This window comes from Gobius niger (genome assembly GCF_951799975.1).
Source record: "Gobius niger genome assembly, contig: SCAFFOLD_127, whole genome shotgun sequence".
Taxonomy (NCBI): Eukaryota; Metazoa; Chordata; class Actinopteri; order Gobiiformes; family Gobiidae; genus Gobius; species Gobius niger.
In genome coordinates, this window is record NW_027639154.1 from 15,001 (window position 1) to 31,665 (window position 16,665).

General features: G+C 48.0%; 1 protein-coding gene across 1 annotated transcript in view; it reads left to right on the forward strand.

The window, feature by feature from the left end:
* Window positions 1–3,716: 3,716 nt before the first annotated feature.
* The window catches only part of LOC306982832 (polycystin-1-like protein 2), a gene marked incomplete at both ends in the record, with an annotated part of 43,129 nt that continues 30,180 nt past the window's right edge, over window positions 3,717–16,665 (forward strand). The window contains 11 exons of the mRNA XM_079583282.1: window positions 3,717–3,851; window positions 3,973–4,104; window positions 7,170–7,283; window positions 10,224–10,335; window positions 10,399–10,589; window positions 10,701–10,931; window positions 15,019–15,120; window positions 15,279–15,457; window positions 15,724–15,867; window positions 15,939–16,138; window positions 16,256–16,554. Of these exons, the coding sequence (XP_079439408.1) occupies window positions 3,717–3,851; window positions 3,973–4,104; window positions 7,170–7,283; window positions 10,224–10,335; window positions 10,399–10,589; window positions 10,701–10,931; window positions 15,019–15,120; window positions 15,279–15,457; window positions 15,724–15,867; window positions 15,939–16,138; window positions 16,256–16,554 (1,839 nt within the window). The remainder of the gene's footprint in view (window positions 3,852–3,972; window positions 4,105–7,169; window positions 7,284–10,223; window positions 10,336–10,398; window positions 10,590–10,700; window positions 10,932–15,018; window positions 15,121–15,278; window positions 15,458–15,723; window positions 15,868–15,938; window positions 16,139–16,255; window positions 16,555–16,665) is intronic.

Here is a 16,665-nt window from a genome sequence, read left to right on the forward strand (position 1 = left end):
AGTGTGGGAGTCCTGGTGCAGAGGTAGGACCAGTGTGGGAGTCCTAGTGCAGAGGTACGACCAGTGTGGGAGTCCTGGTGCTCAGGTACGACCAGTGTGGGAGTCCTGGTGCAGAGGTAAGACCAGTGTGGGAGTCCTGGTGCAGAGGTACGACCAGTGTGGGAGTCCTGGTGCAGAGGTACGACCAGTGTGGGAGTCCTGGTGCTCAGGTACGACCAGTGTGGGAGTCCTGGTGCTCAGGTACGACCAGTGTGGGAGTCCTGGTGCTCAGGTACGACCAGTGTGGGAGTCCTGGTGCAGAGGTAGGACCAGTGTGGGAGTCCTGGTGCAGAGGTAAGACCAGTGTGGGAGTCCTGGTGCAGAGGTACGACCAGTGTGGGAGTCCTGGTGCTCAGGTACGACCAGTGTGGGAGTCCTGGTGCTCAGGTACGACCAGTGTGGGAGTCCTGGTGCTCAGGTACGACCAGTGTGGGAGTCCTGGTGCAGAGTTAAGACCAGTGTGGGAGTCCTGGTGCAGAGGGTACGACCAGTGTGGGAGTCCTGGTGCTCAGGTACGACCAGTGTGGGAGTCCTGGTGCAGAGGTAAGACCAGTGTGGGAGTCCTGGTGCTCAGGTACGACCAGTGTGGGAGTCCTGGTGCTGAGGTACGACCAGTGTGGGCGTCCTGGTGCAGAGGTACGACCAGTGTGGGAGTCCTGGTGCTCAGGTACGACCAGTGTGGGAGTCCTGGTGCTGAGGTACGACCAGTGTGGGCGTCCTGGTGCTCAGGTACGACCAGTGTGGGAGTCCTGGTGCTCAGGTACGACCAGTGTGGGAGTCCTGGTGCAGAGGTACGACCAGTGTGGGAGTCCTGGTGCTCAGGTACGACCAGTGTGGGAGTCCTGGTGCTCAGGTACGACCAGTGTGGGAGTCCTGGTGCTCAGGTACGACCAGTGTGGGAGTCCTGGTGCTGAGGTACGACCAGTGTGGGCGTCCTGGTGCTCAGGTACGACCAGTGTGGGAGTCCTGGTGCTGAGGTACGACCAGTGTGGGCGTCCTGGTGCTCAGGTACGACCAGTGTGGGAGTCCTGGTGCAGAGTTAAGACCAGTGTGGGCCAGTGTTAATTTCGTTGACTAAAATATTTAGTCTTAATTTTAGTCAAAGTGATATTTTTGACTAAAATTGGACTAAAACTAAATTAAAAGTTTCTCATGAGACTAAAACTGTGACTAAAATGTCCAGATATTTGAGTCGACTAAAATCAGACTAAATAAAAAGTAAAAGGAGAGACTAAAATCATCCACACTTGTATTGAGCGTCTGAAAGAGCCTCAGATCATGTTTAAAGGATCAGCTCTGAGCTTTGTTCATGTGGAGCAGAAACATGAAGCAGACGAACAACATTAAACATGATTAGAATCAATATTATCAATGCAAAGTTGACTAAATTAGTCTTAAATTTAGTCGACTAAATTGACATGCAATTTTACTCGACTAAAACTAGACTAAAATTGAAAAGATTTTTTCGACTAAATCTCGACTAAAATTAAATTACACTTTAGTCAAAAGACTAAAACAAAATAAATATGTTGTCAAAATTAACACTGGTGTGGGCAGGAGACTCTGATACTCAATACTCGCCCTAAAGTATTTGTTACATGTCGCTGTGAAGCTCGAAGCACTGATTCACCTCCGATCAGGAACAGAAAGGACCCGCGGCGTGCGGAGCCTAACCTCTAGTTTGTAGATCAGTGAATATTTAAAGTGAATTGTTTAGATTTTTCTTTATTATGAAGCTAAAGTTTAGAGACTGTGCTGCAATCCTTTCATTTTAGGAAAGTAAAAGCTTTTCAAAAGGGATGCACCGATACCACAGGCTTGTACTCATACTCGTACTCAATCATGAGGTCCCAACAGCAGAAACCGATACCATTTAACGTGCGGCCAGCGCAGCTACGAGGCGCAGCTACGAGGCGCAGCTACGAGGCGACCTCTCAGCTGAGGAGAGAAGAAGCAACAAACTGGAGAATTCTTTAGTGTAAACACAATAATGCACAACCCAGCGATTAAAAAGTCCATCCACATTAAAGACATACAGCATGTTTATATTGAGGAAAATGAGCTGCAGCAAAACAATGAAAACGCTGTAGCTTCTCGCTAAATTACTACAAACACACGAGAAAATCTACAGGAGCTGAAGTAAAGACGAAAAGAGACCATTTAAGTAACATCTCAATACTATTGTTAAATAAAAACACATAAATGAATAAAGCTCAGGCACTGGGAGCTTTAGGACATGGGCTTTTCTGTCTGTGATGGACAGAGACATAAAAATTAATGATATTGAATGAAAATAAAATAAATAAATAAATGGCATCAGCACAATTCTAATATAACTGCTCTTAAATGTGTCGCCGACTTTACTTAAGGAAATGTAAATGAATAAATTAACTAAATACAAACCAATCTGCTGTGGAAAAAGAATGTTGAAGAAAATGCCTTGTACTCGTATCGGTACTTAAATCAAAGTACTCGTACTCGTATCGGTATTCGGTATCGGCGAGTGCTTAAATCAAAGTACTCGTATCGGTATTAGAATAAGTGGTATTGGTGCGTCCCTACTTTTCACCAAACATCCCGATGGAGCTCCTTAGCCACAGAGAGAAGTGTCTCCGAGGGCGTTGTTTTCTCACATGTCGGCGCCGTGTGGGTCGACCCGAGGCCCCCCTGAGTTCGACTGCATTTACTCCAAAGTTAGTTCAGTCCGTGTTCTTATTCCCATGACAACGAGCATCGACCTGTCAGGGACACACGCTGATGTTCCCGCGGTCGCTCCTCCCTCGTGGTTAAACACAGGTGAAAGCGAGGAGACCAGACTGTACTGGCTCATGGGGAGCGGGTTCACACTGGTCTGACCTTTGAATCAGACACTCTGGGGCCGACTTCACACAGGTGACTCACCGAGCACGATCTCCACTGATGTTTGGCTCTAACCCTTCGTGTCCGTGATGTTCTGAGACGTCTCTCTCCTCGTGCTGCCTTCATGTGTCTCATCATTATGGTAAATGCCAAATGCAGAGTGGAAAATTGCACATAAACGCCTCCTCATCTGGTGTTTTCCTCTGGGAGAATGGAAGTGGGTTCACGAGAGGAAAAAATATGACAGCTGCAAAAATACATTTATGCTTTTTATCTGATTGTTACGAAGCCGACGTTCTGCTCCTCCATTTTCATATCGTCTTTTTTCACATGGCCTCATTAGACTGAGCAGAGCAGACACAGCAGACACAGCAGACGCAGAGTGTTCCCTGATGTTCCCTGATGTTCCCTGATGTTCCCTGATGTTCCCTGATGTTCCCTGATGTTCCCTGATGTTCCCTGATGTTCTCTGATGTTCCCTGATGTTCCCTGATGTTCCCTGATGTTCTCTGATGTTCTCTGATGTTCCCTGATGTTCCCTGATGTTCCCTGATGTTCCCTGATGTTCCCTGATGTTCTCTGATGTTCCCTGATGTTCCCTGATGTTCCCTGATGTTCTCTGATGTTCCCTGATGTTCCCTGATGTTCTCTGATGTTCTCTCTCCTCAGACTCCCTCCAGAGCAGCTGTGATGTTCCCTGATGTTCTCTGACGTTCTCTGATGTCCTCTCTCCTCAGACTCCCTCCAGAGCAGCTGTGATGTTCCCTGATGTTCCCTGATGTTCCCTGATGTTCTCTGATGTTCCCTGATGTTCTCTGATGTCCTCTCTCCTCAGACTCCCTCCAGAGCAGCTGCTGACCCAGTTCTCGCTCCCGAACAGCTCCGGTCCCTGGTTCGACCTCCAGTCTCTTCCTCTGGAGCTGTTTGAGAAGGAGAAGGAGGTGGACGTGCGGGTGAGAGCCGTTTCTCTGAGATCACGACCACAGACGAGCTCCAGCTCAGAGGCAGAGAACATCTACAGACGCTTCGCAGACAAGTCTGACTTTCTGATTCATTATTGGTGTTTGATTCCAGATGCTGACGCTGCAGAAGAACCCTTTCTCCTGGAACCCCAGAGGAAACATCTCTGCTCCCGTCGTGTCGCTGCGACTCACCAAAACCAACGGCTCCAGCCTCCACGTGCAGGACCTGCCCGAGGAGATACAGGTATGACCTCCTACAGCCTGAGGAGACACAGGTATGACCTCCTACAGCCTGAGGAGACACAGGTATGACCTCCTAAAGCCTGAGGAGATACAGGTATGACCTCCTAAAGCCTGAGGAGATACAGGTATGACCTCCTAAAGCCTGAGGAGATACAGGTATGACCTCCTACAGCCTGAGGAGATACAGGTATGACCTCCTAAAGCCCGAGGAGATACAGGTATGACCTCCTACAGCCTGAGGAGATACAGGTATGACCTCCTAAAGCCTGAGGAGATACAGGTATGACCTCTTAAAGCTTTAGGAGATACAGGTATGACCTCCTAAAGTCTGAGGAGATACAGGTATGACCTCCTAAAGCCTGAGGAGATACAGGTATGACCTCCTACAGCCTGAGGAGATACAGGTATGACCTCCTAAAGCCTGAGGAGATACAGGTATGACCTCCTACAGCCTGAGGAGACACAGGTATGACCTCCTACAGCCTGAGGAGATACAGGTATGACCTCCTAAAGCCTGAGGAGATACAGGTATGACCTCCTACAGCCTGAGGAGATACAGGTGTGACCTCCTAAAGCCTGAGGAGATACAGGTATGACCTCCTACAGCCTGAGGAGATACAGGTATGACCTCCTACAGCCTGAGGAGATACAGGTATGACCTCCTACAGCCTGAGGAGATACAGGTATGACCTCCTACAGCCTGAGGAGATACAGGTATGACCTCCTACAGCCTGAGGAGATACAGGTATGACCTCCTAAAGCCTGAGGAGATACAGGTATGACCTCCTAAAGCCCGAGGAGATACAGGTATGACCTCCTAAAGCCTGAGGAGACACAGGTATGACCTCCTAAAGCCCGAGGAGATACAGGTATGACCTCCTAAAGCCTGAGGAGATACAGGTATGACCTCCTAAAGCCTGAGGAGATACAGGTATGACCTCCTAAAGCCTGAGGAGATACAGGTATGACCTCCTACAGCCTGAGGAGACACAGGTATGACCTCCTAAAGCCTGAGGAGATACAGGTATGACCTCCTAAAGCCTGAGGAGACACAGGTATGACCTCCTAAAGCCCGAGGAGATACAGGTATGACCTCCTAAAGCCTGAGGAGATACAGGTATGACCTCCTAAAGCCTGAGGAGACACAGGTGTGACCTCCTAAAGCCTGAGGAGATACAGGTATGACCTCCTACAGCCTGAGGAGATACAGGTATGACCTCCTACAGCCTGAGGAGATACAGGTATGACCTCCTACAGCCTGAGGAGATACAGGTATGACCTCCTACAGCCTGAGGAGATACAGGTATGACCTCCTAAAGCCTGAGGAGATACAGGTATGACCTCCTACAGCCTGAGGAGATACAGGTATGACCTCCTACAGCCTGAGGAGATACAGGTATGACCTCCTACAGCCTGAGGAGATACAGGTATGACCTCCTACAGCCTGAGGAGATACAGGTATGACCTCCTACAGCCTGAGGAGATACAGGTATGACCTCCTACAGCCTGAGGAGATACAGGTATGACCTCCTACAGCCTGAGGAGATACAGGTATGACCTCCTAAAGCCCGAGGAGATACAGGTATGACCTCCTACAGCCTGAGGAGATACAGGTATGACCTCCTACAGCCTGAGGAGATACAGGTATGACCTCCTAAAGCCTGAGGAGACACAGGTATGACCTCCTAAAGCCTGAGGAGATACAGGTATGACCTCCTACAGCCTGAGGAGATACAGGTCTGACCTCTTAAAGCCTGAGGAGATACAGGTATGACCTCCTACAGCCTGAGGAGACACAGGTATGACCTCCTGAAGCCTGAGGAGATACAGGTATGACCTCCTAAAGCCTGAGGAGATACAGGTTTGACCTCCTAAAGTCTGTGGAGATACAGGTATGACCTCCTAAAGCCTGAGGAGATACAGGTGTGACCTCCTACAGCCTGAGGAGATACAGGAATGACCTCCTACAGCCTGAGGAGATACAGGTATGACCTCCTAAAGCCAGAAGAGATACAGGTATGACCTCCTAAAGTCTGAGGAGATACAGGTGTGACCTCCTACAGCCTGAGGAGATACAGGTATGACCTCCTACAGCCTGAGGAGATACAGGTATGACCTCCTAAAGCCTGAGGAGATACAGGTATGACCTCCTAAAGTCTGAGGAGATACAGGTGTGACCTCCTACAGCCTGAGGAGATACAGGTGTGACCTCCTACAGCCTGAGGAGATACAGGTATGACCTCCTACAGTCTGAGGAGATACAGGTATGACCTCCTAAAGTCTGAGGAGATACAGGTATGACCTCCTAAAGCCATAGGAGACACAGGTATGACCTCCTACAGCCTGAGGAGATACAGGTATGACCTCCTACAGTCTGAGGAGATACAGGTATGACCTCCTAAAGCCCGAGGAGATACAGGTATGACCTCCTACAGCCTGAGGAGATACAGGTATGACCTCCTAAAGCCTGAGGAGATACAGGTATGACCTCCTAAAGCCTGAGGAGATACAGGTATGACCTCCTAAAGCCTGAGGAGATACAGGTATGACCTCCTAAAGCCTGAGGAGATACAGGTATGACCTCCTAAAGCCATAGGAGACACAGGTATGACCTCCTAAAGCCTGAGGAGACACAGGTATGACCTCCTAAAGCCATAGGAGACACAGGTATGACCTCCTACAGCCTGAGGAGATACAGGTATGACCTCCTACAGCCTGAGGAGATACAGGTATGACCTCCTAAAGCCATAGGAGACACAGGTATGACCTCCTACAGCCTGAGGAGATACAGGTATGACCTCCTAAAGCCAGAGGAGATACAGGTATGACCTCCTAAAGCCAGAGGAGATACAGGTATGACCTCCTAAAGCCTGAGGAGACACAGGTATGACCTCCTAAAGCCAGAGGAGATACAGGTATGACCTCCTAAAGCCTGAGGAGACACAGGTATGACCTCCTAAAGCCAGAGGAGATACAGGTGTGACCTCCAAAGCGTTGCAGGAGCTCAGGAGTCGAGGAGATGATCGTAGAAACGTCTGAAGGAAAGTGTTTGTGTTCCTCTCTCAGATCTTTTTACCGAACCCTGTCTCAGACGAACTCAGCTCCACAGAGTTGGACCTGAGTAACTTCAGCACCACCGTCCTCCACCTGCCGTCGGCAGAGAGCTCGCTGGTCATTAAGGTACAGACTCTTCCTCCTCCTCGTCTTCTTCACAGATGTTCACTCAGTGGTGTGAACTGAAGCAGCAAAGTTAGTCCCATAGAAGCTTCACATCCACAGAGCTGTCCATCAAGTCCAGGTCATGTTTATTCATCACGTGTAGGACAAGGAACAAACGGCATGAAGAGAGTTTTCCCTTGTTCTCTCCCTCTCCTCTGAACAGGAAACTAATCTCCACATAAATACGTCTGTACAAAACAATCAAAGGTGGACGGGCTCCTCCCCCTCAAAAAAAGCCAATCCTGCTTTCCGGATTTAGAAGGTGTAGGATTAGATAGGGTTCAATTAGAACACCTTCCGTTTCTGTGTCTCACAAAAATATATACCAAGATTAAGAAGAACTATATATTGGAAATTTTTTGTAGATCTCTCAGTGCTGTTCGTGAATATTTAGGGCTTGATAGATATTCATTCTTGGCTCCCGTTGCGAATAATCCAGATTTCAGACATACCTGTGCTGATGCTGGTTTTAATGAGTGGAGAGAAGCTGGTGTCGTAAGAATATTAGATGTTTATGCAGACAATGCTCTTAAGTCTTTTCAACAATTAAAACACGAGTTTAATATTTCTCAAACCCACTTCTTTCGATATTTACAAATGAGAAGCTCCCTTAGTTCGATTGAATACAACAAACAAGGTGGAAAAACAAATGTGCTCGATAGCATCTTATTAAAGGCAGCTGCATTGAAAAGTAAAATCACGACACACATCTATGATCAAATTACAGCAAATAGCAAAGGTTTAATAAGTATTAAACAAAACTGGGAACTTGACTTTCAACTGGAAGACCAGACATGGAGCAAAGTATTAGACCATGCAAGACAAATGACTAAATCAAACAACTCACATGAATATAAGATCATTATGCATGTGACTCCTTTCATTCAGAGTAAATATGACACACGTACAACATTCTGTCTGAAATGTAAAAAGGACACAGGAACTTATTTCCACTTAATGTGGACCTGTCCTTTCATCGCCTCATTCTTGTCTTCGGTTGTTCAGGAAATTGAATTCTTTGGGATTAAAGTGCCACTTGACCCGATATTGTGTGTTCTTTGTGTAAACAACTGCGAGCCGGAAACAAAACCAATGCTCATAATGTTGTTCGCCGCTCGCCTCTTCAAACAAGTCTGGATTAAAGAACTCTCTCTGCTTTATCGCTTTGGCGTGAGAAACTCTTGACATTGTGACCGTACGAAAGATTACATCATGCACTGGATGGAACTTTGGACAATTCCGTAAACGACTGGTCTCCCCTTGAAGACTATTTTGGACATGACTGGCAATAACATGTATTGATATGGACTGAAAATAAGATGTGAACAATTATTGGATCCCCCCCCATAAGTATTTAAACATGGTTGATGATGCTCAGCAGGGTTCATTCTGGCAAGTAAGAAAAAATAAGGAAAAATAATTATGCTGGAGACTTAGACTTACTCAGACTTCATAATATAATATAGATAATTGATGTAGCTTAAGCTAAATTAATATATAAAGAAATAAAGTAAGATAAAAAATAAAGTAAAAATCATGAAATCAACTGGAGTTTCATAAAAAACTAATCTAAATGAACAGGGCGCTAAACTTAAACAATGACAAAATAATAATAATCTATGTGAAGATATAACGTACTCGTGTTTTGTTGCATAAAACAAAAAATAGTGGGAATGTGTGTATATATATATACATGTGTAGAAACTTATATGTGTGTAATATCTGCTTATACAGGAGGTCGCAAAACTCACACTGCTGACACAAATTAAGAATTTTATTATCTTATTATTATTATTTTATTTTTTATTTGTTTTTTTTTATTTTTTATTTTACATTGTTGATTTAACTATTTATTTATTTGTTTTGCTGCTGTTTTCTCCTTCTTTGTTTTTGTTTTTCTGTTTAGTGTTAAGAAGAATTTAAAAAATGCAGATAAATAGTTAAAAAAATAATAATAATCCAACCAAACCTTATACTAGCCCCCACTTTAATGTATCTGACATTGTCACATCTGTCAGACACACAATTCATGAGAAGCACATTATAGAAAGTGATTCATAATGATATATCAGACTGTAATGTGTGAGACACTGTTATCAATTCCCATGATTCACCAATTCTTTCTGCTCAGTGTTGCTCTATGGCACGTGCACAGGAGCGTGCGCGCACGGGAGCGTGCGCACAGGAGCGTGCACACAGGAGCGTGCACACAGGAGCGTGCACAGGAGCGTGCACACGCCTGCTGTCACCTTTTTCAAAAAGCCAGAGTTTGCCGCCCAGTCAGGAGGAGCTCTGGTCATGGTCTCAGTATCACTGATCTTTCTCTAGTATTCTGGACTCGACTACAGTCGGCCTAATCTTAAAAAATGACGGCACTGGGGTCCTGGAAATGTTGTTCAGGGTCATGGAAAAGTCATGGAAAAGTCATGGAAAACCTCCAGAGAAAATCTGTACGAACCCTGTAACTACTGAGCTGAAATACAGATATAAAAAGTCATGTTAATGTGATGGTCAGAGCTTTAGTGATGGGACTTGGATCTTCACTCGTCTCTTTTCTTTATCTTGTCTGTGCTTATTTCCTTGTTGTTTTGCTATTGCCAGCAATGGACGCACTCTCCAGCAGGGGATGCTGCAGAGCACCCTCAGCACCCTGGGTTCCCTCGCCTAAACTAGGCCTGTCACAATAACATTTGATTTTCCACATATTGAGGCCATAAAGGATAATACTGAAAACCACATGATGTCACTGAAACCGACTTAAAAACATGGACATTTCAGTAATTCCTTGTTCTAAACGTATGTATTAATTAATTAACATGAGCTGAAATAAACACGTATGTTCTCTGTGCCCGTGATGAGGCGTGTTTGACTTTGGTAAATCTGTTTGTTTCCCGTTCCCAGATGGTCCCGTCTGAAGACCCGCTGCCGTTTAAAATCTACCTGGGCCACACCCACCCCTCAGACTCCGCCCACCTGGCCATGACGCAGATGCCCCGCCCCGGAGACTCCGTGGGTGAGTTCCCTCTGACTCTGGGGTCTTAATGAAGGCGATTTGAGTGCTGATTGTTCTCCTCAGAGGACAGATACACCTGGGTCCTGGACTCCTCTGCCCTGAAGGGAAGCTCGGGGCCGCTCTTCCTGCTGGTGCGCCCCCTGGTGGGTCCCGGGGTCAAGTCCATCAACGCCACCCTGTCCATCCGCCCGGTCGCCACGGGCTGCAAGTACTGGGACGAGGGCGGAGGAGAGTGGAGCACCGCGGGCTGCAGGGTGAGTCGTCTACTGCAGAAAGGTCACATTGGTACCTCTCTATACTCTAATGGTTTCCTGTTTCTACAGCAGCGTCTCGTCTCATACGTTCACCTATTGTACATGTTGTAGGTGGGACCGCGGACCTCCTCCTCTGTGACCCAGTGTCTCTGTGACCACCTGACCGTCTTCGGCGGCTCGTTCTTCGTGACTCCAAACCTGGTGGACCCGTCGCGCTCAGCGGAGCTGTTCGGCTCTTTCACCGAGAACCCGGTGGTGGTCTGCCTGGTGGGGGCGCTGTTCCTCGCCTACATCCTGGTACTCATCTGGGCGCGGCGCAAGGACCTCCAGGACACCGCCAAGGTCAGATACAGACACTACCAAGGTCAGATACAGACACTACCAAGGCCAGATACAGACACTACCAAGGTCAGATACAGACACTACCAAGGTCAGATACAGACACTACCAAGGTAAGATACAGACACTACCAAGGTCAGATACAGACACTACCAAGGCCAGATACAGACACTACCAAGGCCAGATACAGACACTACCAATGTCATACACAGACATTACCGAGGTCAGATACAGACACTACCAAGGTCAGATACAGACACTACCAAGGTCAGATACAGACACTACCAAGGTCAGATACAGACACTACCAAGGTCAGATACAGACACTACCAAGGTCAGATACAGACACTACCAAGGCCAGATACAGACACTACCAAGGTCGGATACAGACACTACCAAGGTAAGATACAGACACTACCAATGTCATACACAGACATTACCAAGGTCAGATACAGACACTACCAAGGTCAGATACAGACACTACCAAGGTCAGATACAGACACTACCAAGGTCAGATACAGACACTACCAAGGCCAGATACAGATACTATAAAGGTCAGATACAGACACTACCAAGGCCAGATACAGATACTATAAAGGTAAGATACAGACACTACCAAGGTCAGATACAGATACTATAAAGGTCAGATACAGACACTACCAAGGTCAGATACAGATACTATAAAGGTCAGATACAGACACTACCAAGGTCAGATACAGACACTACCAAGGTCAGATACAGACACTACCAAGGTCAGATACAGATACTATAAAGGTCAGATACAGACACTACCAAGGTCAGATACAGATACTATAAAGGTCAGATACAGACACTACCAAGGTCAGATACAGATACTATAAAGGTCAGATACAGACACTACCAAGGTCAGATACAGATACTATAAAGGTCAGATACAGACACTACCAAGGTCAGATACAGACACTACCAAGGTCAGATACAGACACTACCAATGTCATACACAGACATTACCAAGGTCAGATACAGACACTACCAAGGTCAGATACAGACACTACCAAGGTCAGATACAGACACTACCAATGTCATACACAGACATTAACAAGGCCAGATACAGACACTACCAAGGTCAGATACAGACACTACCAAGGTCAGATACAGACACTACCAAGGTAAGATACAGACACTACCAATGTCATACACAGACATTACCAAGGTCAGATACAGACACTACCAAGGTCAGATACAGACACTACCAAGGTCAGATACAGACACTACCAAGGTCAGATACAGACACTACCAAGGTCAGATACAGACACTACCGAGGTCAGATACAGACACTACCAAGGCCAGATACAGACACTACCAAGGTCAGATACAGACACTACCAAGGTCAGATACAGACACTACCAAGGTCAGATACAGACACTACCAAGGTCAGACACAGACACTACCAAGGTCAGAGACAGACACCACCAAGGTCAGATACAGACACTACCAAGGTCAGATACAGACACTACTACCAAGGTCAGATACAGACACTACCAAGGTCAGATACAGACACTACCAATGTCAGATACAGACACTACCAAGGCCAGATACAGACACTACCAAGGCCAGATACAGACACTACCCAGGCCAGATACAGACACTACCAAGGTCAGAGACAGACACCACCAAGGTCAGATACAGACACTACCAAGGTCAGATACAGACACTACTACCAAGGTCAGAGACAGACACCACCAAGGTCAGATACAGACACTACCAAGGTCAGATACAGACACTACCAAGGTCAGATACAGACACTACCAAGGTCAGATACAGACACTACCAAGGCCAGATACAGACACTACCAAGGTCAGATACAGACACTACCAAGGTCAGACACAGACACTACCAAGGTCAGATACAGACACTACCAAGGTCAGATACAGACACTACCAAGGTCAGATACAGACACTACCAAGGTCAGATACAGACACTACCAAGGTCAGATACAGACACTACCAAGGCCAGATACAGACACTACCCAGGCCAGATACAGACACTACCAAGGCCAGACACAGACACTACCAAGGCCAGACACAGACACTACCAAGGTCAGATACAGACACTACCAAGGTCAGATACAGACACTACCAAGGCCAGACACAGACACTACCAAGGTCAGATACAGACACTACGAAGGTCAGATACAGACACTACCAAGGTCAGATACAGACACTACCAAGGTCAGATACAGACACTACGAAGGTCAGATACAGACACTACCAAGGCCAGACACAGACACTACCAAGGTCAGATACAGACACTACGAAGGTCAGATACAGACACTACCAAGGTCAGATACAGACACTACCAAGGCCAGATACAGACACTACCAAGGCCAGATACAGACACTACCAAGGTCAGATACAGACACTACCAAGGCCAGATACAGACACTACCAAGGTCAGATACAGACACTACCAAGGCCAGATACAAACACTACCAAGGCCAGATACAGACACTACCAAGGCCAGATACAGACACTACCAAGGTCAGATACAGACACTACCAAGGTCAGACACAGACACTACCAAGGTCAGATACAGACACTACCAAGGTCAGATACAGACACTACCAAGGTCAGAGACAGACACCACCAAGGTCAGATACAGACACTACCAAGGTCAGATACCGACACTACCAAGGTCAGAGACAGACACCACCAAGGTCAGATACAGACACTACCAAGGTCAGATACAGACACTACCAAGGTCAGAGACAGACACCACCAAGGTCAGATACAGACACTACCAAGGTCAGATACAGACACTACCAAGGTCAGAGACAGACACCACCAAGGTCAGATACAGACACTACCAAGGTCAGATACCGACACTACCAAGGTCAGAGACAGACACCACCAAGGTCAGATACAGACACTACCAAGGTCAGATACAGACACTACCAAGGTCAGAGACAGACACCACCAAGGTCAGATACAGACACTACCAAGGTCAGATTCAGACACTACCGAGTTCAGATACAGACACTACCAAGATCAGATACAGACACTACCAAGGTCAGATACAGACACTACCAAGGTCAGATACAGACATTACCAAGGTCAGATAGAGACACTATCAAGGTCAGATACAGACACTACCAAGGTCAGATACAGACACTACCAAGGTCAGATACAGACACTACCAAGGTCAGATACAGACACTACCGAGGTCAGATACAGACACTACCAAGGTCAGATACAGACACTACCAAGGCCAGATACAGACACTACCGAGGTCAGATACAGACACTACCAAGGCCAGATACAGACACTACCAAGGTCAGATACAGACACTACCAAGGCCAGATACAGACACTACCGAGGTCAGATACAGACACTACCAAGGTCAGATACAGACACTACCAAGGTCAGATACAGACACTACCAAGGTCAGACACAGACACTACCAAGGTCAGATACAGACACTACCAAGGTCAGATACAGACACTACCGAGGTCAGATACAGACACTACCAAGGTCAGATTCAGACACTACCGAGGTCAGATTCAGACACTACTGAGGTCAGATACAGACACTACCAAGGTCAGATACAGACACTACCAAGGCAAGATACAGACACTACCGAGGTCAGATACAGACACTACCAAGGTCAGATACAGACACTACCAAGGTCAGATACAGACACTACCAAGGTCAGATACAGACACTACCAAGGTCAGGTACAGACACTACCGAGGTCAGATACAGACACTACCAAGGCAAGATACAGACACTACCGAGGTCAGATACAGACACTACCAAGGTCAGATACAGACACTACCAAGGTCAGATACAGACACTACCAAGGTCAGATACAGACACTACCAAGGTCAGATACAGACACTACCAAGGTCAGATACAGACACTACCAAGGTCAGATACAGACACTACCAAGGTCAGATACAGACACTACCAAGGTCAGATACAGACACTACCTGTGTTTGTTAAACAACATGGGGCCCACTTGACCCACGACAGACCCATGTGCCCGGGTAAACCCATGCCTAGTCAGTGCCCGTCTTGCCCACAAGGCTTTGAACGTGGCCGTTTTCTGTTTCAGGTCAAAGTGACGGTTTTGGCTGATAACGAACCGTCGCATCAGTTCCAGTATTTACTGACCGTGAGCACCGGTCACCGCAGAGGAGCCGGGACTACAGCACAGGTAAAACATGTACAACAGAAGCCACAGGGAAAACATGTACAACAGGAGCCACAGGTAAAACATGGACAACAGGAGCCACAGGGAAAACATGTACAACAGAAGCCGGGACATGACGGTTCTCCTGAAGGTTCTCCTGATGATCTCTGGTTCTCCTGTAGGTCACGGCGGTGCTGATGGGCTCTGAAGGCCACAGCGCTCCTCATCACCTCTCTGACTCCAAGAAGCAGCTGTTCGAGAGAGGAGCCGTGGACATGTTCATCCTGAAGACGTCCTCCAGCCTCGGAGAGCTGCAGGCCGTCAGGCTGTGGCTCAACAACGGAGGAGAGAGGCCCAACTGGTGAGAAGAGGGGAGGAGAGAGGCCCAACTGGTGAGGAGAGGAGAGGAGAGAGGGGGAGAGGCCCAACTGGGGAGGAGAGGGGAGGAGAGAGGCCCAACTGGGGAGGAGAGGGGAGGAGAGAGGCCCAACTAGTGAGGAGAGGGGAGGAGAGAGGCCCAACTGGTGAGGAGAGGGGAGGAGAGAGGCCCAACTGGTGAGGAGAGGGGAGGAGAGAGGGGAGAGAGAGGGGGAGAGAGGCCCAACTGGTGAGTTCCTTGTGCCGCAGGTTCGTGAGCTCGCTGACGGTGCAGGACCTTCAGAGCGGGACTAAGGTCCATGTTCTCTGTAACTCCTGGATGGGGCTGGACTTTGGAGAAGGATCCAACCAACTGTTTCCCGTGGCCAGCGAGGAGGATCTGCGGAGGTTCAGGTGAACGACCCGGAGATCTGCAGGTTTGGTCACAGGTTTAGTTCTCCTGATGTTCACTCCTCTCTCTGCAGTAACCTGTTCTGGACGAAGACCACGCGGGACTTCAGTGACGGACACCTCTGGTTCTCAGTGGTGACCCGTCCTCCCTCCTCCACCTTCACCAGAGTCCAGAGGATCTCCTGCTGCTTCTCGCTCCTCCTCTGCACCATGCTGACCTCCATCATGTTCTACGGCATCCCCAGCGACCCGGCCGAGCAGGTCATGGACCTGGGTAAGAGCTGGGCCAGAGCGGGTTCAGGGGAGTGTCAGGACTCGTAGGTTCCCGGGGCTTCGTCCTGCGCTGGTGTCCTGCAGCGGTTCATAAACGAGACTTGTTTCATTTCCTCAGGACACTTTGAGTTCACCTTCCAGCAGTTCATGGTGGGCGTCCAGTCATCCCTGATCATGTTCCCCGTCAACATCCTCATCGTCAGCCTCTTCAGGTTCTCCAGGCCCCGCCCCACAACCTGCTGCAGCTGTGGACCCAGGACCTGCTGCTGTGGACCCAGGACCTGCTGCTGTGGACCCAGGACCTGCTGCTGTGGACCCAGGACCTGCTGCTGTGGACCCAGGACCTGCTGCTGTGGACCCAGGACCTGCTGCTGTGGACCCAGACCTCGCCGGGACTCTGTGGAGCGCATCACTGAGGTGCTTCATTTCTCAAAAACACCCAAGCCCTGTTGACTAAAGCGTCTTGATGACGATCTGTGGGGATTCCCACGGGATGGGGGTGAATTCCACTATTGATCCTGCGATTGG